At 46.4% G+C, this 24,220-nt stretch overlaps 1 protein-coding gene across 1 annotated transcript in view; it reads left to right on the top strand.

Annotated features, from left to right (window-relative positions):
• SNTB1 (syntrophin beta 1) overlaps nt 1-24,220 on the top strand; it is a 97,528-nt gene that overhangs the window by 58,310 nt on the left and 14,998 nt on the right. The window contains exons 2-4 of the mRNA XM_035125375.3: nt 971-1,187; nt 9,988-10,195; nt 23,810-23,949. Coding sequence (XP_034981266.1) covers nt 971-1,187; nt 9,988-10,195; nt 23,810-23,949 — 565 coding nt within the window. The remainder of the gene's footprint in view (nt 1-970; nt 1,188-9,987; nt 10,196-23,809; nt 23,950-24,220) is intronic.

Raw genomic sequence — 24,220 nt, 5'->3', positions numbered from 1 at the left:
TTTTTGGAAACTGAATGTCTGACGGGGCTTCTGCAGCTGCTGATTGGCTGCAGGAGCTTCCCGCAGCCAATCAGAAGCTGCACTTTGGAAGTTGAATGGACCTCCGGAACGGATTCTGTTTGACTTCCAAGGGATGACTGTATACACTTCCAGAGTTAATGCGATATGCAGTAATAATAATAATAATAATAATAATAATAATAATAATAATAATAATTTATTATTTATACCCCACCCATCTGGCTGGGTTTCCCCAGCCACTCTGGGCGGCTTCCAACAGAAAAATAAAATACAGTACTCTATTAAACATTAAAAGCCTCCCTAAACAGGGCTGCCTTCAGATGTCTTCTAAAAGTCTGGTAGCTGTTGTTCTCTTTGACATCAGATGGGAGGGCGTTCCACAGGGCGGGCACCACCACCGAGAAGGCCCTCTGCCTGGTTCCCTGCAACTTGGCTTCTCGCAGCGAGGGAACCGCCAGAAGGCCCTCGGTGCTGGACCTCAGTGTCCGGGCAGAACGATGGGGGTGGAGACGCTCCTTCAGGTATACTGGACCGAGGCTCATTTCTGGTAAAGCTGCTAGAGGGCTGTGACAATTTGTGTCTTGGGTTTTTCAGACTCTACTACCCATGTACTATCTGAAACCAAAGGGACACATGGGTTGCCAGATGCGGAATGTATTGGTTCTTTTCAGCTCTCCTACCCCACTCTACGCGCTCATTGCGCGTCATTGCGCTCTCCTTGTCAAGTATGCCTTAATGTTTGTCTCGTCTGGGATGAATTTGACCCTGAATGTTGGGTAAGGAAGTGTCTTGAGGGGCTAAGCAGGAGAGGGTCATCCAGGCCAATGGAGGCAACAGGGCACCACATGAGTTACTCATGGTCTAGTGCTTCAGCCAAGGAGAGTTTGGCTCTCGGAACATTTTTTCGCTTACTCACCTTCCATTCTTCTTCTTTGCTCCTTTGCTACAGTGAAGTACATGAGGGAAGCCACCCCCTACGTCAAGAAAGGGTCTCCGGTTTCCGAAATCGGCTGGGAGACCCCCCCACCTGAGTCCCCGCGGCTGGGGAATGCGTCCACAGACCCCCTGTCGCAGCTCTCCCTCTCCATCCACAGAGACAAGAAGACGATCCCGCTCAAAATGTGCTACGTGACACGGAACATGGCAGTGTCGGACCCAGAAAACAGGTAATGGGGGTTGGCGGGGAAATTGGCGGGGCAGGGGGTAGGTGTTTGACCTTTTGGAGAGCGGGGAGGGGAGAGATAATATGCACTTACGCAAAAGCGACAGATTGAAAGAAGCACCAACCTCTTCACCCGGGGGCTGGGCCACACTTCTGTTTATTCCATGATTTATTCCATCTGTCTTTTGATTTCTAGTCATAGGTTCGAGAGGATTTAGTTCCATCCTGCTGCTTTCTTTGGGAAAGCCTGCAATGTACTGCTGAATCGGAATGAAAGTCAATGCGCGAGAAACCTGATTGACATTTCTTCTGATTCAGTGGTAAGCAGTGCGTTTTCGGGGGGGGGGAGGGAATCCATGGAGCAGAAGAACTTCTTGGACCCACGACTAGAATTCATGGGATAAACAGAAGGTGGATGAGCCCTATACAAAATCATCATCATCATCATCATCATCACCACTTACAAATCATTACATCATCATCATCATCATCATTATATACTACTACTAATGATGATGATGATGATGATGAATTGGGGTGTGTATCCCGAATTCATAGAAACTCAGGTACAGCCAAATCAACCTTATGGAATGGTATATGTGGCTCTACAAATATTCCATTTTGAAAATTAATATTCCATTTTTTGTTTAATTAGCTCATTTATTGATACTTATTCATAGATATACAAAAACGCATGCCCATTGCAAGGTATCTTTTTATAATATACTAAGAAAGATAACTACTTAGTCTAAGCAAAGAAACAAAGTACAATAGATCATAGAATTGTAGAGTTGGAAGGGACCCCGGTGATCATCTAGGCCAACCCCCTGCAATGCAGGAATCTCAACTAAAGCATCCATGACAGATGACCATCTGGTTGGCTGCTATGAGAACAGGATGCTGGACTAGATGGACAAATTGACCTGATTCAGCTGGCTGTTCTTATTCTCTGGGTGATTCTTTTTTCTTGTTCTTTTTCTTTTAAAAAAAAAACCACGTGGAAGTCTATACACCAGATCTTTGTTCTAGGCCTTAAAGTATGTAAGAATTCACACAGTTCTAGTGTGCTAATGAGTGGGTGTGATTTCTGCTGGCTGAAGTGAATCAGATGAACACATTCTACCAGATTATCTTAATTGGGTGAAAATTCCCATGTTGTCATCCTGTAACAACCCCACTGTTCAGGAATCTCTTGGTGTTCTGCAAAGACTTCACCATGCAACAGGTTTAGCAAGCTTTTTTTTTTTTTTTTTTGGTCCAGATCGAGAAAGAGTACGAGCAAATACACCTCTCCAAACTATACCTAGCCTTTTCAAAGCTGGGCTACTTTCTTATGACTCACTGAAGGATGCTTCCAACATCCCTTTTTTCTCACACAGATAATATTTCTAAGTGGGGCAGGGGGGAGAATGCATGCCACAGATAGATGGTCAGGCAGTCATGTTTGTTTCACTATATACGCATAAGAGGATCTCTGTTGGTTCAGAAAAGAAAGTCCATGTAGAGCAGCCTTCAGCTCTCACAGTGATCATGAGAAACCCACAGAGAACACAAGCATATCTGGTACATGTACAGTCATACCTCGGTTTAAGTACGCTTCAGTGTGAGTAGTTTCAGTTTAAGTACTCCGCGGACCCGTCTGGGACGGATTAATCCACTTTCCATTACTTTCAATGGGAAAGTTCGCTTCAGGTTAAGTACACTTCAGTTTAAGTACTCCGCGGACCGTCTGGAACGGATTAATCCACTTTCCATTACTTTCAATGGGAAAGTTCGCTTCAGGTTAAGTATGCTTCAGTTTAAGTACAGACTTCCGGAACCAATTGTGTACTTAAACCGAGGTACCACTGTACAGGGAATATAGTTTACCCAGCCCTGCCTTCTCCCCAGAAGCCTAATAATGGTACCCACAATGCTCCTATAAATCACCTGACTGGGTCATGCGCGAGGCCTCTCCAGACCAGCTGATTTGCTGTTGAAATTGCTTGATGCTGCTGTAGATCGTCGGCCAGCTGATTGCTTGGTGTCGCCGTGGGTTAGCCACCTATGTTGCCACATTACGAGAGAATTCTGGAAAGAAAGAACGTTAACATTTTGGACAAATTCCTCTTCTGCGCAGTGAAACAATGCCGTTTGCACAGTGCATTGCGCTTCCGGCAATGAAGCCTGCATTCAGCAAACTGGCTGAGCCGGGATGGTGGCACGGCATGATTGCGAACATTCCAACTCCATGTGGAAGGACGCTGCCATCATTAAGTTAGGGGTGAGAGGATTGCGCTATGTTGCATAGAGGGGTGTGTGTGAGAGAGAGACAGGAGCAGGTGGTTAAAGGAAATAGCAGATGGAGAGAAAGAGTGTGATGGGGTAAAAAGCAAGGATCTGAGCAACAATGGGTGGTGGAGAAATAGAAGATGGGTTAGGAGCTAAAACTGGAGGTGGTTTGCAAGAGAATCTCATCTAGAGCTTTGAGACAGGAATAGGGTACTTCTAGAAAGGAAACGGGCAAGGGGAGAAGGCCCTAGGGCAGGCATAGGCAAACTCGGACCTCCAGATGTTTTGGGACTACATCTCCCATCGTCCCTGACCACTGGTCCTGCTAGCTAGGGATGATGGGAGTTGTAGTCCCAAAACATCTGGAGGGCCGAGTTTGCCTATGCCTGCCCTAGGGTTACAAGATGTAGAGTCTTGACCCTGATAAGGCGGGGGGCCTAAAATCCTCATATTATTTTGAATTGCCTTGGCTTGGGAACCTTCTGTTCACAAGGGAAGTGAGAAAGGCAGAACGGCACATGGGACTTCCATGGTCCTTTGCTTCCTGGCGCTAAAAATAGGGCAGGCTTGCTGGTCCCTGTTTTAAACATATGTGGAACCAGCTGCACCCCAGCACCGCCATTGTCTCTCTCGCAGTTGCTAACCAAAAAGAAATAAAAGAAACCAATGAAATCAGGGGAAGGGGTGGGGGTAGGGAGTAAAAGGAGAATATTCTCTCTCTCTCTCTCTCTCTCTCTCTCTCTCTCTCTCTCTCTCTCACACACACACACACACACACACACACACACACACACACACACACCATTTCACATCAATGAGCTTTTTGTTCCTACCCAGTACAGAGGCTTTTAAAGAAATTGGCTGCAAGTTCGTTGGCTTTCAACACTTCTCCATCTGAAGGGGGCTTGAAAGCTGAAGTTTTTCCAGTTTAGGGAGAGGGCTAGGAGTATGGAAAGCAGCCGTTCTTGTGGCTTTGACAGCGGAACAGCTGGATCTCTCAAATCCTTGTGGAAATCCTTGGCTCAGCTGCGGCCACGTCTGCACCCTAAATTTAAAACACTGTGATACCACTTTAAACAGCTATCTCCCCCCCCCAAAAAAAAAACAATCCTGGGAACTATAGTTTTCAGGAAGAAATGGAGGCAGTGAGAGATTTTACTTTCTTGGGTTCCATGATCACTGCAGATGGTGACAGCAGTCACAAAATTAAAAGACGCCTGCTTCTTGGGAGAAAAGTGATGACAAACCTAGACAGCATCTTAGAAAGCAGAGACATCACCTTGCGACAAAGGTCCGTATAGTTAAAGCTATGGTTTTCCCAGTAGTGATGTATGGAAGTGAGAGCTGGATCATTAAAGAAGGCTGATCGCCAAAGAATTGATGCTTTTGAATTATGGTGCTGGAGGAGACTCTTGAGAGTCCCATGGACTGCAAGAAGATCAAACCTATCCATTCTGAAGGAAATCAGCCCTGAGTGCTCACTGGAAGGACAGATCCTGAAGCTGGGGCTCCAATATTTTGGCCACCTCATGAGAAGAGAAGACTCCCTGGAAAAGACCCTGATGTTGGGAAACATTGAAGGCACAAGGAGAAGGGGATGACAGAGGATGAGATGGCTGGACAGTGTTCTCAAAGCCACCAACATGAGTTTGACCAAACTGCAGGGGGCAATGGAAGACAGGAGTGCCTGGTGTGCTCTGGTCCATGGGGTCACGAAGAGTCAGACACGACTAAACGACTAAACAACAACAAAAGGGATGCTGAGGATTGTCAATAGCCCCTTACTCCCCTCACAAAGTTACAGTTCCCAGAGTGGTTTAATAATCGGCCTCTCTTCTGAGAATTGCCCTTACCTGGCCCTTTGCTCCATCCACTGCGGTGGCAAGAGTCTCAGAGACTAATTGGATGACAACAAGTTGAGAATGGCGCCCTCTTCCTGCAATCCATCATTGATGTTATTGCTATGAATGGAGCCAGGCCTGGGCTCTCAGGGCTTCAAAACTGACCATGACTCTCAGACCCTGGGGAAAGAGAGCTTCACTCTCGCTCAATGCTCTGTTTTAGATACAGCTCACACCGTCACGAATAACCTTTGCTATCTGCAGGAAACGAGTAGTTTTGAGTCTCCCACATGTTCAAAGAGGGTTTATCAGTTCTTGTGTCGTTTATTTCCTGTGGAAACTCTGAGGTCTCAGTTGATGTTCTCCAGTCAACATCAGATGCGGTGGGAAACCTTGCTGTGTCCTGTATTCCCTGCCCTCCCCAAATGAGAGGGGAGAAGGTCTTGCGAAATCACTTTGAGAGACCTCCCGCAGCTTCTGTAGCTGCTCCAGCCCAAATCAAAACATAACTGCAGTTTTGTGATGTTGACGAGTCTAGTTAAAATACTGGCTACTCCATTGTCGGTGGAGATTAAGGGATGAAATCATTTTCTGTTCCAAGACTTCAGACAGTTTTGGTTAGAATCTCTCCCTAATCCATTACTTCCCAAAATTCCCTGGGGGAAGAGGGATTGACGGTTAAGCCATTCTGGGAATTGTAGCCCTGTGGATTGGATTGGGTTATCTCCTGGCAACTCTTAGAACCTTTAACAAAGTACAGTTCCCAGGAGTCTTTGGAGGAAGCCATAAAAGAGGTATGATACTGCTTTAAATGTGAAGTGTAGATGGGCCTAAAATATAGGATGTTGAATTGTGTTGCATTTTATCACCGCAGACACACACATACAGCCCAGACAATTCCTGTAAGACAAAAGTTGGCATCCTGTGGCCTTTTGTGGGGGGAGTCTCCCCTGCAGCCCCCCAATGCCATCGGATCCAGCAGAGGTCGTCTTATGTTCATAAGCAAGCTGTCCAATTTCAGGCCTCAGTGCCTACAGGGTTGTTGTTTTTTAAGATCCAATACTTGCAGAATGTGGCTTGTTTCCTCTATTCAGTTATCAGATAGTACCTTTTTGGACATTTTGCCTTAGGGAAAGGAAGGTAGAATAGTAATAGGAAAGATATTCAAGTTTCTGCTTCACATGTTCTGCTCAGGGAGCGTATCGAAGAGGAACCCACCCAGGGAAATCTCAAATACTGGAATAAAAACAAATGGTTTGTACAAGTGATGCAAATCTGCTGCTTAATCTGCATCATGTTCTTGGCACGGAGTTTGGGTCTTGCGTCAATGTCCCTGAGCATACCTCGCTGCTCTGATGAGAAGTGCTCTGCTATTTTAGAACGCAGCCCATGACATGTTCATGCTCTCTAGCAAAGTAACTTGGCCATCCATGCCCATAAAAGCAAAATCAGCCGGCTGACAGAGCCTATACACTTCAGCTATGTGCATAATAATACGTCTGGAAATCGTCTTTGATACAACTTTGAAGTAAGGCTTGCATCCATATACGGAAGTAGGGAAGTTTTAAATAACCTGAAGTCGACCATGGTGCAGCCATAGTACGAAATGACGTTTTAAAACCTAAATTGTGTGTGTGTGTGTGTGTTGGAGCAATCCTGTGCGCAAGGAGCTGGTCCAAAGCAAGATGGTGTAAATTAAGCCAGCGAAAAGTTAACCCCGGATCGAAAACCCATTCTGCAGTGGGGCCGTTGCCGCTGCTCTGCACGAACCCTGACAAGAGGGGAAACAAGCATTGGCAATAGTGTCCCTTGTCAAGTTGTCAGATGAAGCTGTATTGACTTAGGATTCAGCCTAAGCATTCCCCCTCTCTGATTCTGCAACCCTTTTTTTTGGTGCTTACATTGGCTGAGCCAGGATGAGCATGTTATGTTGGCTTATCTTTGGTTGAGTCAGGGTTGGGGACTTGAGTTTTCTGAGCTTGGCAGAGCAAGAATGAGCCGGCACAGCCAGAGATCGCTACATCCTCAGCTGGTCATCCCAGGAGATTTTGCCATGGGATCACCCCCTTTGTGCGTGTAAGTGTTGGGGCGATGCTATGGGAGCTGCAGTGAGCGTTGCTGGAGATGGGTCTCTTTAAAAAGGCAAAGGACTCCTGGATGGTTAAGTCCAGTCAAAGGCGAGTATGGGGTGTGGCACACATCTCGCTTTCAGGCCGAGGGAGCTGTCAACAGACAGCTTTCCGTTTTATGTGGCCAGCGTGACCAAACCGCTTCTGGCGCAACAGGGCACCTTGATGGAAACCAGAGCACACGGAAATGCCATTTACCTTCCCGCCACAGCGATACCTATTTATCTACTTGCGCTGGTGTGCTTTCGAACTGCTAGGTTGGCAAGAGCTGGACAGAGCAACGGGAGCTCACCCCATTGCGGAGATTTGAACTGCCGACCTGATCAGCAAGCCCAAGAGGCTCAGTGGTTTAGACCACAGCGCCATCCAAGGCACTCGCACTGACCAGAGTTAGGTGTTTGTTTGATGTGGCCAGGAGAACAAAGAAACCAATAATAGAAAGCTGGAATGGTTCTGCTATGGACAAGGGAGGCTACGATTGTAATTTGCAGATGCATATGTTAAATCCTGTTTGCCATTATGTTGCCCATTCAAAAATTTAAATTTATATACTGCCCTATGCCTGCAGGTCTCAGGGCAGTACATCCACATAAAATTGCAATCTACAAACACAAAATACATAATGAAAATAAAAACAAGAAAAACCCAGTAATCCCCCCTCCCCCCCCCAACACATTTTTAAAAGGGTGCTGGATATCAATCAGCCAAACACTGGCAACTCGGACTCTCTGTTTTTGTGAGGTTCGCCAAACAGCCACTGAGAAAACATGATACCATTCATGTGCGTGGCCGAGTGTGTATCATGGCAGCCACCTCGCGCTTAAATGTGCCATTCCTTTGGGCTGGTGTGGGTTTTATCAAAAGCCATTCCGCATGCTGTGTTTGCATAACTGCGGTGGCGTGTAAGGATAAACACAGCTGTGGCCCCTGCCTGAGATATTTCTAGGCCAGGGAGAGTAGAAAAGGGACCTTTTATCGCCAAATAGCAGATAAACATAAATGTTGCCTTCCAGAAGGCAGATTGCCAAGGAGCATAACGCGTTTTAAGCCATTTTCAAATCGGAGCTGTCCCGCCCGTTTGGCAGACGCTTCTTGCTTGCAAAACGTTTCCGTGGCACCTCGGCGACCGTACCTATCATATTGATGTATTTATGTGGACAGGATGGGTAGGGAAATCTCCTGTATGTGGAAGGGCTCACTGGGAGAGCATCTGCTTTGCATGCAGAAGTTCAATTCCAGGCACCTGTAGATGCTGCCTGAAGCCCTGGACACCTGCTACTAGTCAATAATGGTGTTTGTTACTGATGCATGGATAGCTCAGTTGATTAGAGCAAGGTGCTGATAGCACCAAGGTTGCAGGTTCGATCCCCGTATGGGACAGCTGCCTATTCCTGCATTGCAGGGTTTTGGACGAGATAATCCTCAGGGTCCCTTCCAACTCTACAATTCTGTGATTCTATGGTTCCTCTCACTTTTCAAAAATTTCAGCTGTACATCCCTTGGGGGAAGCGACCTCCTCTGTTTGCACGTGTCATTCTGCAAAGTACCACGTGCATTAACTCTAGTGTATTCTTTGCTATTTGGACACACTCCCCAACAACAACAATTTCCTCAAGGGCCCAGGGTGCTTCTTGCACATTGAGGAGAGTTCCAATGTTTTCCTCTTACGTGACTGAGCTGCAGCAATTGCTGCCCTTGTGGGCTCTTCTGCTCTTGAGCACAAGGTTTGGAAGCTGAAAACTTTCGTTTCTACTTTTGAACAAAGCATATCCAGTTCTGTTCAAGTTGTAGTTAACTCAAGCCAACCACAACCAGCCTGTGATGATTTGTGGCTTGTTTGTTTCCTCTTCACTTTGCTAACTAGAATTTAAACTTAGTGATGCACACCCTCCGGTATTTTCATTTTCTTTTCGCTTTTTAATTTGTATACAGCCTGCCTATATACACAAGGCGGTTTGCAGCAGCAAAATATACAATAATAAATCCGATGCAATATGAATAATAATAATAATAATAAACATAATTTTAAAATGGAACAACTTATATCAAATAAAGTAATATTCAATAGTCTATCACAGGCCTGCCCAACCAGTCGATCGCGATCTACTGGTCAATCGTGGGCTGTCCCTGGCCGATCCTGGCCGATTGCGTGATCTCCATTGATCGACCCCCAAAAAAGAAAGAAAGAAAGAAAAGAAGAAGAAAAGCAGCTCAACAACTCTGATATCTCCTTCCAAAACCTCAACAACTTTGGCTCACCCTCCCCCCAAAAGACTCAACAACTCTGGTCAATCCAATGGGTAGATCACTGACAGTTTATTTATAGTGGGAGTAGATCGCAGTCTCTTGGAAGTTAGACACCCCTGATCTATTGGAATATAATAGTGCCATTTGCACAAAACATGACCTGCAGTGAGATAGATAGACAGACAGGCATATGGATATTTAATGCTTGTATTTCAGCAAGGTTCCTAGGACTGGGCTGCTTTGCAATAGCCACCCTAAATATTTTGAGACTAAACCTCCAGCTGTTATCCTGATTCTGCTATTTTCCCTCCTTCAGGCTTGTAGAAGTTCATTCGCCAGATGCCAGGCACACCCTGGTTCTAAGAAGTAAGGATTCCGCCACAGCACAGGCCTGGTTCCACTCCATCCACTCCTGTGTCAGCGATCTCATTCCTAAGGCCATCTCGGAGGTCAAAGATCAGCTGGGCAAAGCAGGAATTGCTGGAGCTCGAGAGATCAGGCACCTCGGCTGGCTCGCAGAAAAGGTAACCAGTTCCTCATTTTGTCCGCAGACCAGACCTTCCCTCTTGGGCATTCTATCGTGATCAACCTCTCGGTTGGAGGTGGTGGCAGTATATTTAGCAACGTTCGCATGGACACTTCAAGGTACCTCAGCTGTTCTCCCTGCCCTGGGCCCACAGACTCAGCATTCTTGATTAAGACAGAAGCTTAGCAAGAGAAAGTTGGTCCCAGTGGATATTGAGCTCTTTGCCCATTTAGGGCTTTAAGAGGCATGGATCTTGGACAGTACCCAGAACTGAAAGCCGATGCCAACGTGTGATGCTTTCATAACACTTGGTAATGCTTGGGGCTGGGGTGCCCTTTGTGTGGTATGCATCTCGTGCTTGTCGTTCCAACCTGCGCCCTTTGCTTTTTCCTTGGAGGTCACTGCTTCTGATCTTGTGATGAAGTGCCAGGGGTTACTTACCACAAATAAACTGCGGCATTGGTTTTGTTTGTTATTCTTGCAAGGTGCTCCCCGGGACCCCTCAAACAAACCGGACAGCCCTTTGATTCTTTGCAAGGCTATGATTTTATGCTTTTTTTAAAAAACCCAAAACATAGGATTCTAGCTCTTGGGACTTCAGAGAAGAACCTGACAAATTTAGGCAGCTTTTGCTGTGAAGAGCAATCCAGCCATGCGGGATTGCTACGGTTTGTTAATTTAAAACCCACATTTAGTCCTTTCCCACAGAGTCTTTGGTTCAGTGTGGTTATCTACATGTGACTGCCACTGGTAACTATAATATGGGGTGCTTCTAATGATTGAAAAAGCAGGTTGTGTATAGCATACTGGGACAGCTTTCAAAGTCTCCGTTTTCCAAGATTTCTGATGTGTACCATGTTCATGGCTAAAATTGGGCTCTACATATGCATGATTTCCCCATGTAGTTGCATGTGCCTCGAAGAACAGCGACCGATCACTACCCAAATGGCAATTGGATCACAGTTTCATTTGTAGTTTTGGTTAAAAAAGAAAGAAAGGCATAAATGTTTCATGCACAACGCTTCGGTTGGCAGTGGTCCTTTGTAGCTGCCGGTCTTAGCCAGCAGTAATTCACGTCACACTGCAAATGTCAGCTAGTGAAAAGAAAAGCCATCATCTTATTTACAAAGATGCTTTGAAGCATTGCAGCTTAGACCATGCTTCAAGTCCTCCCCCCCGCCAAACAATCGGAGACTGTGTCACCAATCTTCCCTCCATCCTCTTCATGCCTCTTCTGGTTCTGGCGGACGGGGGGGGGGGGCTTAGTTGCAACAGGAGAGGAAGACACCTGTATTTCTTCACCAGCCTGACCCACCTCTGCCTCTTGGCCTCCTTTCTCTCCTGCTTCAGCTTCTTCTTCTGGACTTCCCTCTGCCACAGACTCTCTCTGCTCACTGAGCCCTGTTACCTCTTCAGCTTCCTACACCTCCTCCTGCCAGGCTTCTCCCTGCATCATTGTCCCACCACCAATCCCCGGGCTCGGAACCTTCTTCCCTTGGCGGTTCCCCAGCTGGTTCTTCCTACCATTCCTCTGCGTCCAACCAATCCATGGCAATATGACCAGATGTGCTTGGAACCCTTAACATCATATCACCTGCAGGAGCATAGGAAGTTTCCTTACACTGAGTCAGACCACTGGTCTATCCAGCTCAATGTTGCTTACACTGACTGGTAGTGATTCTAGGATTTTCCCAGCCCTACCTGAAGATGTCGGGGATTGAATTTGGGTCCTGCTGCATGCCAAGAAGGTGCTCTTGCCTACGGTCCTCCCCTAAATGAATTAAGTGTCCTGTCTGAGACCCATAAGAGCTGTAGCCATTGGGTTAGGTGGACAAAGCATCTGTCGTGGTGTAAGGCTTACTGCAACATAAAATATTCTCAAGCAGAGGTAAGAAGAAAGGAACTGGCCACAGCAGAGCTTCCTTTTCTCCCTTCCCTGTCTCTCTTCTCAATTTTTAATGAGGCTCTGTATTAGTTGTCATTCTGCCCTTCCCCCAGTGATTAGTTCGAAAAGCAAAAGCTTGCAACATTTATAGGAAAGAACGTTCTGCAAAGGTGCTGACCTTTCCTTTTGCAATAAACTCTCATTTGAGAACGAGTCCCAGGACTAAGCATGTGGTTGGATCAATCATGTTAGTTTGGGGGTGGGGGGTTTGGCTTGGACAGTAACGCGCAGCTAATGAGTTGTACGCTGTGGACATTAACCTCAGACCTCAGGTGATTTAGATGCAGAGCACATTGCAAGATCACCTTAGGGCTTTTTAAAGAAGGAAGAAATACGCACCATGCTGGCATGTTAATTGAAGTGGGCCATTGGCACAGTGGTGCAGAACGCAGGTTTACTGCTTGTACAATGTAATCAACGGTGGGGAAACAAGTCATTTTCTGTCCCTTGTTTTTTTCTAACTTTTTATATATATATAAAAAATGACTACATCATAAAGGAACTTAAAGGGGTGTGAAATAGGAAGGAGCACCTGAGTGTTAGGCAATGGCTGTGTTCAAAAGCAACAGTAAACTATAGTTTATTGCTTCAAGAACAAGCTTGGATCTCACGCTCCCAACTTTTGCATGGCCACAGAGCAGGTCTATTTTCCATATTTCCTTTTGTAGTATGGATCACAATCACAATGGCCAACGTGTTAAAAACCAAGCCTTATGAGGAATGGTTGAAGGAGCCTGGAAAAGAGGTGGCTGAGATGAGATAGGATAGCCACCCTCAAATATATTCAAGGTTGTCACATGGAAGAGAGGGAAAGCTTGTTTTCTCCTGCTCTGGAGGCTAGGACCTGAACCAATGGCTTCAAGTTGCAAGAAATGAGATTCCGACTAAACATCAGGAAGAACTTTCTGACAGTGAGAGCTGTAGAATGGAGTGGAGAGGTGCTAGACTCTCATTCCTTAGAGGTTTTAAAGTAAAGGTTGGATGGCCATCTCTCATGGATGCTCTTGTTGATATTCCTGCATTGCAGGGAGTTGGAATAGATCATGTTTGGGGTCCCTTCCAACTCTATGATTCTGTGATTCAATGTCCTATGGGTGCAGAAATGCTTATAGTGATTCATGCAGCCTATATGATGGAGGTTCACCGCGTCGCAGGGATTTGAACCACCGACCTTCTGACTGGCAAGCCCAAGAGGCTTTAGTGATTTAGACCACAGTGCCACCCACGTCCTGTTGCTCTGTCCCAACTTCTGCCAACCTAGCAGTTCAGAAGCACACCAGTGCAAGTAGATAAATAGGTATCGCTGCGGCGGGAAGGTAAACGGCGTATCTGTGCGCTCTGGCTTCCGTCACAGTGTCCTGTTGCTCCAGAAGCAGTTTAGTCATGCCGGCCACATCTGTCTGTGGAGAAACGCCAGCTCCCTCTGCCTGAAAGCGAGATGAGCCCCGCAACCCCATAGTCGCCTTTGACTGGACTTCACCGTCCATGGCTCCCTTTACCTTTTACCTATGGTGGAGGGCTTTTATGCATGCCTGTGCACTGCAATGCAAACCTAATGCTAAACTGTGAGCAAACTGAGCCTGAAAAACTTGCTTGCTAGAAAGTTGTAGGCATCTGCTTTGTGCTGAAGTTTGTAAGATTTCTGATTTCCAACCACAGCGCAGCAAGCCCTGGGCTGGAATCCCAGCACACAACAATGTTCTGCCTCTCTGCCATCTACCTCAATTTAAGGATTAGGAAAGAAAAGCAAACACGGCACTCCAACCCCACAAGCAAGGAGCAAGGAGCCTGAGCTGAAACCATCTGACGGCAGCAGGATGTTGGGCAACCGAAGGTTAGAATAAGCAGAGGGCCAGCCTGCCAAATGCCATTCTTGCCTGTGCATTGCTCACACTGGCCAATAAGGACCAAAGGAATGTTGCCTTCCCAAAAGCAGGGACCACAGCTTAAAAGCCTGGAGCAACAAATGAATATGCAGTCATACCTTGGTTTAAGTACGCCTCGGTTGGAGTATTTTCAGTTTAAGTACTCCGCGGACCCGTCTGGAATGGATTAATCCACTTTCCATTACTTTCAATGGGAAAGTTCATTTCAGGTTAAGTATGCTTCAGTTTAAGTACTCCACGGACCGTCTGGAACGGATTAATCCACTTTCCATTACTTTCAATGGGAAAGTTCGCTTCAGGTTAAGTACGCTTCAGGTTAAGTACAGACTTCCGGAACCAATTGTGTTTGTAAACCGAGGTACCACTGTAATGGGAAGCTCTCTGGCTCAGCTCCCTGTTTTCTTAAGCTATGGTAACTTTTGCACGGATACAGAAAGTGGGACACAGGACGGACGAACTTGGAAGGCAAGTTGAGCAGGATCCCTAGCCGTCGGTGAGACGAGGAAAGCTTTTCCTGTGCTCGGCTCAGCATAACTTCCAACAAAGGTGTCCAGAGTGTCATCCCGAGTTCTTTCCCAGCCTGCCCTGCAACTTGAATATTTAACCAGACGTACTACAAGGGCTTGGAATCTGGGACCTTTGACATCGCTGAGTTGTGGTCTCTCCCCATGAAGCCTATAGAAGTTGGGAGAGAGGGAAGAAATAGCACAGAACCTCCAAGCAGAAGGCATAATGGGGAGAGATGAAGGCAAAGGTGTTTAAAAATGGCCTGGGTATATTTTAGGAACAGCTAAGGAAGGAGCATGAGGTGAAAGAAGCCTTTGAAAGGAGCGCACCAAGTGATCCTGCCCTGAAAGAAAAAAGCTAGGGAACTTGAACATGGCGGCGGGGGAATGTAGAGGAAAGTACTAGATAGAAAAAACCCCTTGGAGGTCAATTGTCAGCGCCGGCCTTAAACATTTCACACACAAAGCAAAGAGTCAAGGAGCTGCTCCGTCCTCTTAACCCCCTACCATAGCTCTGGCATAGCTGCCAAGTTATCCCTTTTTTAAGGGATTTTCCCTCATGCTGAATAGGCTTCCTCGCGAGAAAAGGGAAAACTTGGCAGCTATGTAGCTCTGGATCAAAGCATGTTTTCTAATGAGGTCACAAGGCAGATTGGAGGAAGGAAGATCTTGCCCCCTTCCGGAAGGTTTTGCGTGGAATAAGAGCAGCCACCGGAATTGTGAGGCCAGAAATCGACTTGTTTGTCAGAAATCTCAGCCATATTTGCACATGTATTTGACCAAACTGCGGGAGGCAGTGGAAGACAGGAGTGCCTGGCGTGCTCTGGTCCATGGGGTCACGAAGAGTCGGACACGACTAAACAACTAAACAACAGCAACAACCGTGCATGAGCAGTTTTGCATCTGCTTGCCCTGGAAGATACAAACTATGGCCTGTGGTTTAGCACTGCATCTAAACCCAGGGAACATGGTTTGACTCACAAGAAACCACAACCTGTAGACAAAGTCAGGACTTGGAGATCATGGTTTGCCTGGATGTCATGTTTAGCCAGGGATTGTGCTTTGTTTCCTCCCAGGATGAACTTAAAGGAGTTAGACCAGGCATCCCCAAACTTCGGCCCTCCAGATGTTTTGGACTACAATTCCCATCTTCCCCGATCACTGGTCCTGTTAGCTAGGGATCATGGGAGTTGTAGGCCAAAACATCTGGAGGGCCGCAGTTTGGGGATGCCTGAGTTAGACAACCCAGCAGTAAACCACTAACCATGGTTTGCCATGGTGTGCAAACTGGGCAGTTTTCAGAAGGGCAAAGCAAACCGCAACCCCTGTTTCGAATGTGATACCAAGGCAGGGATTATGGTTTATTACCTCCCAGCGTGAGCAACAAGGAGTCAAAGCTGCTCTGTAGCCACGTTCATGGTACAGTGTTAGCTATGGTTTACTGTGGTGTACAAACTTGGCCATTTTCAGAAGGTGGACGCAACACATACCAGGGGAAGCTGGAACATGAACCAAGGCTGAAGATTCACTGAGATTAAGTATAAACAGATATGTGCCTAGAGAAGCTATTGGAAGATTTCGTAGTTCAGCAAAGTATGGTTGGCTTTAAGCCCAATTCAGCCTCACTGACCTCAACAGGAAAAACTGGTCTTAGATTATTTAATTATCTTTATTTTTAATTATGGTTGCAAACTTTTTTAAAATTGGCTTATATATTTTAGTCATGTCTCTTCTATGGTTGTATACAGTGATGCCCCTCAAGACGATTTTAATTCGTTCCGTGGGTCAATTCGTTTTGCGAAAAATTCGTCTTGTGAATCACAGTTTCCCATAGGAATGCATTGAAATCTCTTTTTGTGCCCATAGGAACGCATTAATTAAATTTCAATGCATTCCCATGGGAAACCGCGATTCGCAAGATGAATTTTTCGCAAAATGAATTCGTCTTGCGAGTCACCATCAGATCACAAGACGCATTCATCTTGCGAAAAATTCGCCTTGCAGGGCATTCGTCTTGCGAGGTACCACTGTGTATGGTTGCAATTCATATTTTTTAAATAAATAAATATAAACATAAACATAAATATAAATAATATATATACAGTCGTACCTTGGTTGTCAAACGCCCCAAACTCAGAAGTGACTGTTCCGGTTTGCGAGCTATTTTTGGAAGCCGAACGTCCGATGGGGTTTCCGCAGCTTCTGATTGACTGCAGGAGCTTCCTGCAGCCAATCGGAAGCTGCAATTTGGTTTTCAAACGTTTTGGAAGTTGAACAGACTTCCGGAACGGATTCCATTCGACTTCCAAGGTACGACTGTAGATCTAAGCACAGTCCTTAAATGGTTTGTGGATCAGTCTGGGGTCCTCGTTTGCTTTCAGCTGAGACCAAAGTTTGGACCCATTTCATCAAGAGGAACATGCTTTGATTTTTGCAGACAAATCTAGCCATTCTTATCGCAGGCTTATCTTCGTGGGAAGGGGCTTTCTACAGTTGTTCTTTACTCCCCCAGCTGTTTTGCATTTGGTTACCCTCAGACTTTCCCAAAGGCCTAAAGAAACATCCAGCCTGAGCTACTCCTTACATGGTTCAAAAGTGCTTTTCACAGCTGCCTGGATGTTTTACTAGGGATAACCAGCAGCTCTGGGATGTGGTTTGGGATCATATCCAGAGGAATGAGAAAGTCCCCCACATATTTAAAATGCTATCTGATAATGGTTATGCACCTGTTACCTCAAACGATTCGTGACCAGCAAGTTGGCTCCGAAAGGAAAAAGGGAGATCTGACTCAGAGATTTCAGAGCGAGGAAAGGAAAAGGAGAATATCTGCCAATACCAGCAGTTTTATTTTTAAAGTATGTATATATGTATTTAACCTTACAGTTGTGCAGATGAGGACTGCTCGGTTTAATGGGCTGATTAATCAACGGGTAAAACTTTAGGAACAAGTTTTATTATCCTCATCATGATTATAGGCAGAATGAAAAAGAAGTTGGGAGATTATGGCAGACTAGTGTCATTCAGCCCGTTTAATAAATGGGCGCTAGAACATTCAGCCTTTTTCGGCGGTGGCGGCGCGTGGGGGGGGGCTGATCGGCCCCTCCCACATCCGCTGCTTCGTCGGAGCGCTCCGCTGAGCCCAGCTGGCCAGCGGGCGCCCAGGAGAAGGCTGCAATTCGGCCTCTTTTGGCGACGGCGGCGCGTGGGGGGGGCCGGCTGGCCTCTCCCACGGCCGCCGCTTCGTCGGGGCACTCCGCTGAGCCCAGGAGGGCAGCGGGCGCCCAGGAGAAGGCCGTGATTTGGCCTCTTTCTGCGGTGGCGGCAAAGGAAGCAGCCGCCTCCTCGCGCAGTGAGGCGCTTGTCCAGCTGGGAGCGGCGGTTGGCAGAGGGGTGGGGGGTGGGGAGAGCGCGCACGTGTGTGTGCGTGCAGTCTCTGCATCCAATCCCTGTGTCTGTGGGGCACATGCGCAGTAGCGCAAACCCAGGGACACAGGGAATACTGGACGCAGAGACACTTGCACTTTATTATATAGGATGAGTTACACGCAGAAGTTCCTAGTTTCAATCTTGCCATCTCAAGGTGGAGCTGAGAGAGACGGCTGCCCGAAACCCCAAAGATCTGCTGCCTTTGAGTGGTTTAAAAGAGGATTGACAGATTAGACAGAGGGAGTTATCCTATGCACAAGAAGCTGGTGTAAAGCAAGGCAATGTAAAGAGACAGCGGATTCAAACCCTGTTCAACAGTGGGGTTTGCTGCTCTGTCACAGCCTAGCCAACAAGCCTCTCCTTCATTGGAGGCATTTAAACAGAGGTCATATGGCCTTATGTTATGGATGCTTTAGTTGAGATTCCTGCATTGCAGGGGGTTGGACTAGATGACCCTTGTTGTCCCTTTCAACTCCACGATTCTATGATCCCCTGATTCTGTAAAATAGTGCTGTATGCCAGATTGCTAGGTCAAGTGTCCAAGCTGAATGGGCTTCAGATCCATCCTAAGGCCCACCTCCAAAACTCCCCATTTTAGGACTTACATCAGGGGTCGGCAACCTAAGGCTCACGGACCACATGCAGCCCTTGGGGGGCGTTTTAACCGGCCCATGAGCCGCCCGCTCGGCGAGTCCCCGTGCGCTGTGCTAAACCAGCGCGGTGCGGGAACTCGCTTTTGCGGCGCTGGAAATCTCATTGGCATAGATGCAGATGCCGGAAATTGCTGGACGCACAAGCTCACACGAACACGCAATCCAGCCCACAGAGGGATCTCCACTGGAGTGAACCGGCCCAGGCACGGTAAACCTTGCTGACCCCTGACTTACATCAACCTTGACTAAGCCAGAATGGGCAACAACAACAACAACAAATTATTATTTATACCCTGCCCATCTGGCTGGGTTTCCCTAACCACTCTGGGCGGTTCCCAACAGAATATTAAAAACACAATAAAACATCAAACATCAAAAATTTCTCTATACAGGGCTGCCTTCAGATGTCTTCTAAAAGTCAGGTAGTACTTTATTTCCTTGACCCCTGACGGGAGGGCATTCCACAGGGCGGGTGCCACTACCGAGAAGGCCCTCTGCCTGGTTCCCTGTAACCTCACTTCTCGCAGTGAGGGGACTGCCATAAGGCCCTCGGTGCTGGACCTCAGTGTCCGGGCAGAACGATGGGGGTGGAGATGCTCCTTCATGTATACTGGGCCAATATATGTTGGCTGGACCGGGTTTGGGTTTGGTTGAGCCAGGAATCAGCTGACTGAGCCAGAGATGGGCTGCATCCTATGCTGCTCATCTCTGTGGCTCTTGCCACAGGATAGCTCAGTTGGTAAGGCATGAGACTCTTAATCTCAGAGTTGTGGGTTCAAGACCCAGATTGGGGAAAAGATTCCAGCATTGCACAGGGTTGGACTAGATGACTCTCATGGTCCTTTCCAACTCTACAATTCTGTGATGGGTCCCCGCAGGCTAGCAATGGCTACTAACTCCGATGGCTGCGTTCTGTGTTCACTTTTGGAGGCAGCAATGTTTTATGAATCCCAGTTGCTTGGTAATGGTCGTGGGGGAGTTCTGTTCTGCTTGTGAGCTTCCCATTAGCATCTTGGTTGGTCATTAACGGGAAGATGAGCTCTGCTTGCAATCTGAAGCCAGTCATTGTAGATAGCATTGAACGAGATGGTCTGATGGTCTGACTCTGAACAAGGGCAGTTTCCTATGTTCCTAACGTTATCCGCGTGTCAGAGGAACACGGCTTTTCAGATCATGGAATACTGCAGCACTGTGTAGCAAAAATACGGAAAACACCCAGAGAACTCGAGAGCCAAGTTAAAAGCATTAAACTTTAGAGTCTCCATTGCAGATAGCATGTAATTTCCTAATAGGATTTTGGTTTAAAGATTGACAGCCTTAGCAATCTTCCATCGTTCAGTAATCTGGAGGAAATAATACTGCATTGCACTCCATCCGTTTGTGGTGTGCATATCTAATTTAAAACTCCACATAACTGTCAGGTAGAAGAAGATTAAAAATAAATAAAAAATCCTGCTGCTGCTACCTCACATAGACTTGAGTTATAACGTCGAGAGTATCTAGCATTTAGTTTGCAAGCAATGGTTTGTCTCAGATAATTGATTAAACCCAATAGGAACATAGAGGCCAATTTGGGGGTTGTGATCTTGTCATCTCTCATATGTCAAGCACCAGAGAGATCCTGACTCTCAGAGGTCTCCCCCAAAAACTCAGGAGGAAAAATACAGCAATAAAAAAGTTTATGTAGAAGATGCTGTGCTTCATTACAGCTGTGCAATGAGCTGCTGTGAGAGCCAGTGTGGTGTAGTGGTTAAGAGCGGTAGACTCGTAATCTGGGGAACCGGGTTCGCGTCTCCACTCCTCCACATGTAGCTGCTAGGTGACCTTGGGCTAGTCACACTTCTTTGAAGTCTCTCAGCCCCACCCATCTCACAGGGTATCTGTTGTGGGGGAGGAGGGGAAAGGAGATTGTTAGCCGCTTTGAGACTCCTCGGGTAGTGATAAAGCGGAATATCAAATCCAAACTCTTCTTCTTCTTCTTCTTCTTCTTCTGCTGCTGCCCTAGATGATGACAACAACAATTTTTTATTTATACCCGGCTGGGTTGCCCCAGCCACTCTGGGCAGCTCCTAGCAGAATAGTAAAAACATGATAAAACATTGAACATTAAAAACTTCCCTAAACAGGGCTGCCTTCAGATGTCTTCTAAAAGTCAGATAGTTGTTTATTTCCTTGACTTCTGAAGGGAGGGTGCCACTACCGAGAAGGCCCTTTGCCTGGTTCCCTGTAACTTCACTTCCTGCAGTGAGGGAACTAGCAGAAGAGGAGGACAGTGTTCGGGGGTGGAGACGCTCCTTCAGGTATACTGGGCCGAGGCTGTTTAGGGCTTTAAAGGTCAGCACCAACACTTTGAATTGTGCCCAGAAACAAACTGGGAGCCAATGTAGGTCTTTCAGGACCAGTGTTATATGGTCTCAGCGGCCACTCCCAGTCAACAGTCTAGCTGCCACATTCTGGATTAGTTGTAGTTTCTGAGTCATCTTCAAAGGTAACCCCATGTAGAGCGCATTGCAGTAGCCAAGCGAGAGATAACCAGAGCATGCACAGGCAGGTAGGGTCTCAGGCGGTATACCAGATGGAGCTGGCAGACAGCCACCTTGGACACAGAATTAATCTGGGCCTCCATGGACAGGTTTGAGTCCGAAATAACCCCAAGACTTCACCTAATGCAGACTTCCCTCCTACATATCCCACCCTATGCCTAATTTAATCTGAATCTCCACTTTGCTTCCTTGCTGCCATTGGTTTCCTCAACTTGCTGCCGTTTCATTCTCTTTTCTAGAGTGAACCTAGTCCTAGACAATCAGGGAATCCTAGACAATCAAGGATCATGTAGTGTTTTTATGAAGTCACGATGCTTTGTAGACAGTCTGGTCCGGCTACATGACAGTGCTGCTGCGGTTAAGTGAAGCTGGTTTAAGAGTGCTCAGCTTGGCGATCCAAACAAATTTGGACCACAACTTATTATCAATCAATCAATCATTGCAATTATGCATTTATCTGCTGCCGTCTTCCCTGAGCATTCAGACTCCTAGCACCAACATGGCCCCACAGCCAAGGCTGCATAATCTCCCCCCTTCCCCACCTTCAACTTGCACCTCTGGTTTTGTTAGGTACTTCCAGCAGTTCCTATTGTGCCCTGCGGGGATTTTTGTATGCCTTGGCAAATGCCCAGATCTGATAGCGACACAAGCCTGCATTGTAGTGTGCATTGGGATCAGGAAGAGATTAGCGATGGAAATGTAGCCCTTCGCTTCTTTTCATTTCCCTCTTGAAATAATTCCCCCAGTATTGCCTCCTTCATCTGTGGCTGGGGTCAGAGGTATAGTGCGGCCCAGTTTCCTGCCGCGTGGGATGTACCCAACATCCTGTGCTTACGGCTGTCTGCTCTAATCAGCACCACCGCTGGAAATCGCCTTGGTTTCAGTGAGTTCACAAATGCAGCTCAGAGGGAGACAGGACACTGTAGAATAGATGTCGTGCGATGCGTTTCTGCATTGCAGGTTATTTTGCTTCGGCCAATCAGATTTCATTGTTTTTGTATTCGGAATCGCCTCCTGCACTTGAATCAAGATTATCTACTTTAAAATAAATGTGGACGTTGTCATTCATCAACCAGCAAGAAAAGAAATAAAAATACATAGCCTAATATATATCTTAACACCTGTCAAAATGGGGCCACCTCCACACTGTGCAGAGTATCCAAAGGGATTAGTTGCCTGGTAGTGTCAGAAACTCTTTTGTTTTGGTATGGTATGGTTTTGTTCACATACAGGAATATGGAAAGTCTCTACCCCCAGCCTTTAAGCAGAGATGCCTCCTCATAGCAGCTTTAATTCTGCTGCCCCTATACTCTGAAATGTGAAAAGCGAAAATAAAATTTAAAGCACTGGTTCAATTCTTTACCTGATGTGCTCACCTGAGTACCGTAGATCCCTTCATGAAGATGTTTATTAGGCGCTTGTCCAGAATGTCAACTTTATTTTAAACCTAGGCTTTGTTTTCCGTTTTATATTGTTTATTCGAAAACATACTTTATTTTCCTATACCTTAAAAAAGCAGTGCAAATTTGTTGAAAAGAAAACAACCCATTTTCTTTCAAACAGGAAAACGAAAGCAAAAAAATTCAAAATTTATCTTCTTTAAAAGTTTCTATTCGTAGCAGGTCTGTAAATCTAGTGAAAACGGATTTTTATATCATGAAAACTAGTAGCCTTTATGAAACATGAGACTTCCCCTTTGCTTAAATCTCACTGACTGAATGCCTGGTGAAATTTTCAGCTTGCTGATACTGTGTAATTAGTTTAATAAAAAGGAATTATAATTGGAGTGACCGTTTCCAATTAATGAAAAATACAGAATGGCTTTCCAAAACAGGACTCTAATTATCGATTAGCTTCACACTTTGAAAATATGCTTTTAAACCATTTGGCAAAGTCTAGATTGCGTAAGTCACTTGATTTAAGAACAAAATGTGTGTCCCGCAAGAAACCTGGAGTTTAGAAAGAAAAACATGGCAGCAATAGCTAATTTTTGTATGATTTGCCCCGGGGGGGGGGGGGAGAATACTTTCCTTAAATGTGGGATACATAGAGCAGTCAGAGGACAGTCCTCTAATTTAAAGGTCTGCCAGAGGATAGTCCTCTGCTTGAAGGCCACCTCCGTTTGGAGGGCTGTCTGGTCCAAGTCTGGTTTGAAGGTAAAGGATCAGAAGAAGAGAGCAGAGGCCTTGTAGCTGCCCATAGCAAACCTGTTGGGTTGCTGGAACTCAGTGGTAGAGAACATGCAGCAGATCCCTGGCATTTGCAGATCAGGCTGGGGTTCTTCCCTGTCTGAAATACTGGAGACCTTCTGCCAGTCAGGCTGGACAGTACTGGTCAGACTCAAGTCTAATGTAGCTTCCCTTGTACCTAGACTGCAGACTGCATATGTCGACAGGTCTTCCCTATGTATTGAAATTATAGCAGTTACTTCTGGGTTTACATCTACGCATACGACAACTTTACGCAAATCAGTGCACTCTTGGGGAGCTATGCATAAAAGAGAAGTGATTAAATCAATGAACTCATTGCCTTCCTGGCAGCATGTGCTTCTCGTCCCCTCGTCCCCCCACTCCAGACTAGCTGGCAATTGACTTCTTTCCTTGCCGCCATTTCACAGGCACCATTTCTTCTTCTTTCTCCCCCCCCCCCCCAGGTGCTGGGAGAGAACGAGAGGCATTGGAAAGCTGTGCTTGTTGTACTGACTGAGAAGGATCTCTTGATGTACGAGAGCATGCCACGGATCAAAGAGGCTTGGTTTGGTCCTCTTCATTCATACCCTCTGCTGGCCACCAGGTAACTTTGTTGATGTTTTGTCACTGCTTCCATAACTAGCAACTGTGCGCTGAGCTGAGATGCTGAGTCATGTTCGCAGGCCGCTATCATCATCATCATCATCATCATTTTATTTATACCCCACCCCTCTGGCTGGGTTTCCCCAGCCACTCTGGCCGGCTTCCAACAAAATATTTTAAAAAATACAATAAAAATTTCTGATGTTTTATTCTAAAAGTCAGATAGCTAATGGTTGATAAGCTCTGGCGTCACAGAGGGCAAGCCAGACATG

Source organism: Zootoca vivipara, chromosome 8 (genome assembly GCF_965207765.1).
Source record: "Zootoca vivipara chromosome 8, rZooViv2.hap1.1, whole genome shotgun sequence".
Taxonomy (NCBI): domain Eukaryota; kingdom Metazoa; phylum Chordata; class Lepidosauria; order Squamata; family Lacertidae; genus Zootoca; species Zootoca vivipara.
Note: the sequence above shows the minus strand (reverse complement) of the source record. Positions and strands in the feature narration are given on the sequence as shown.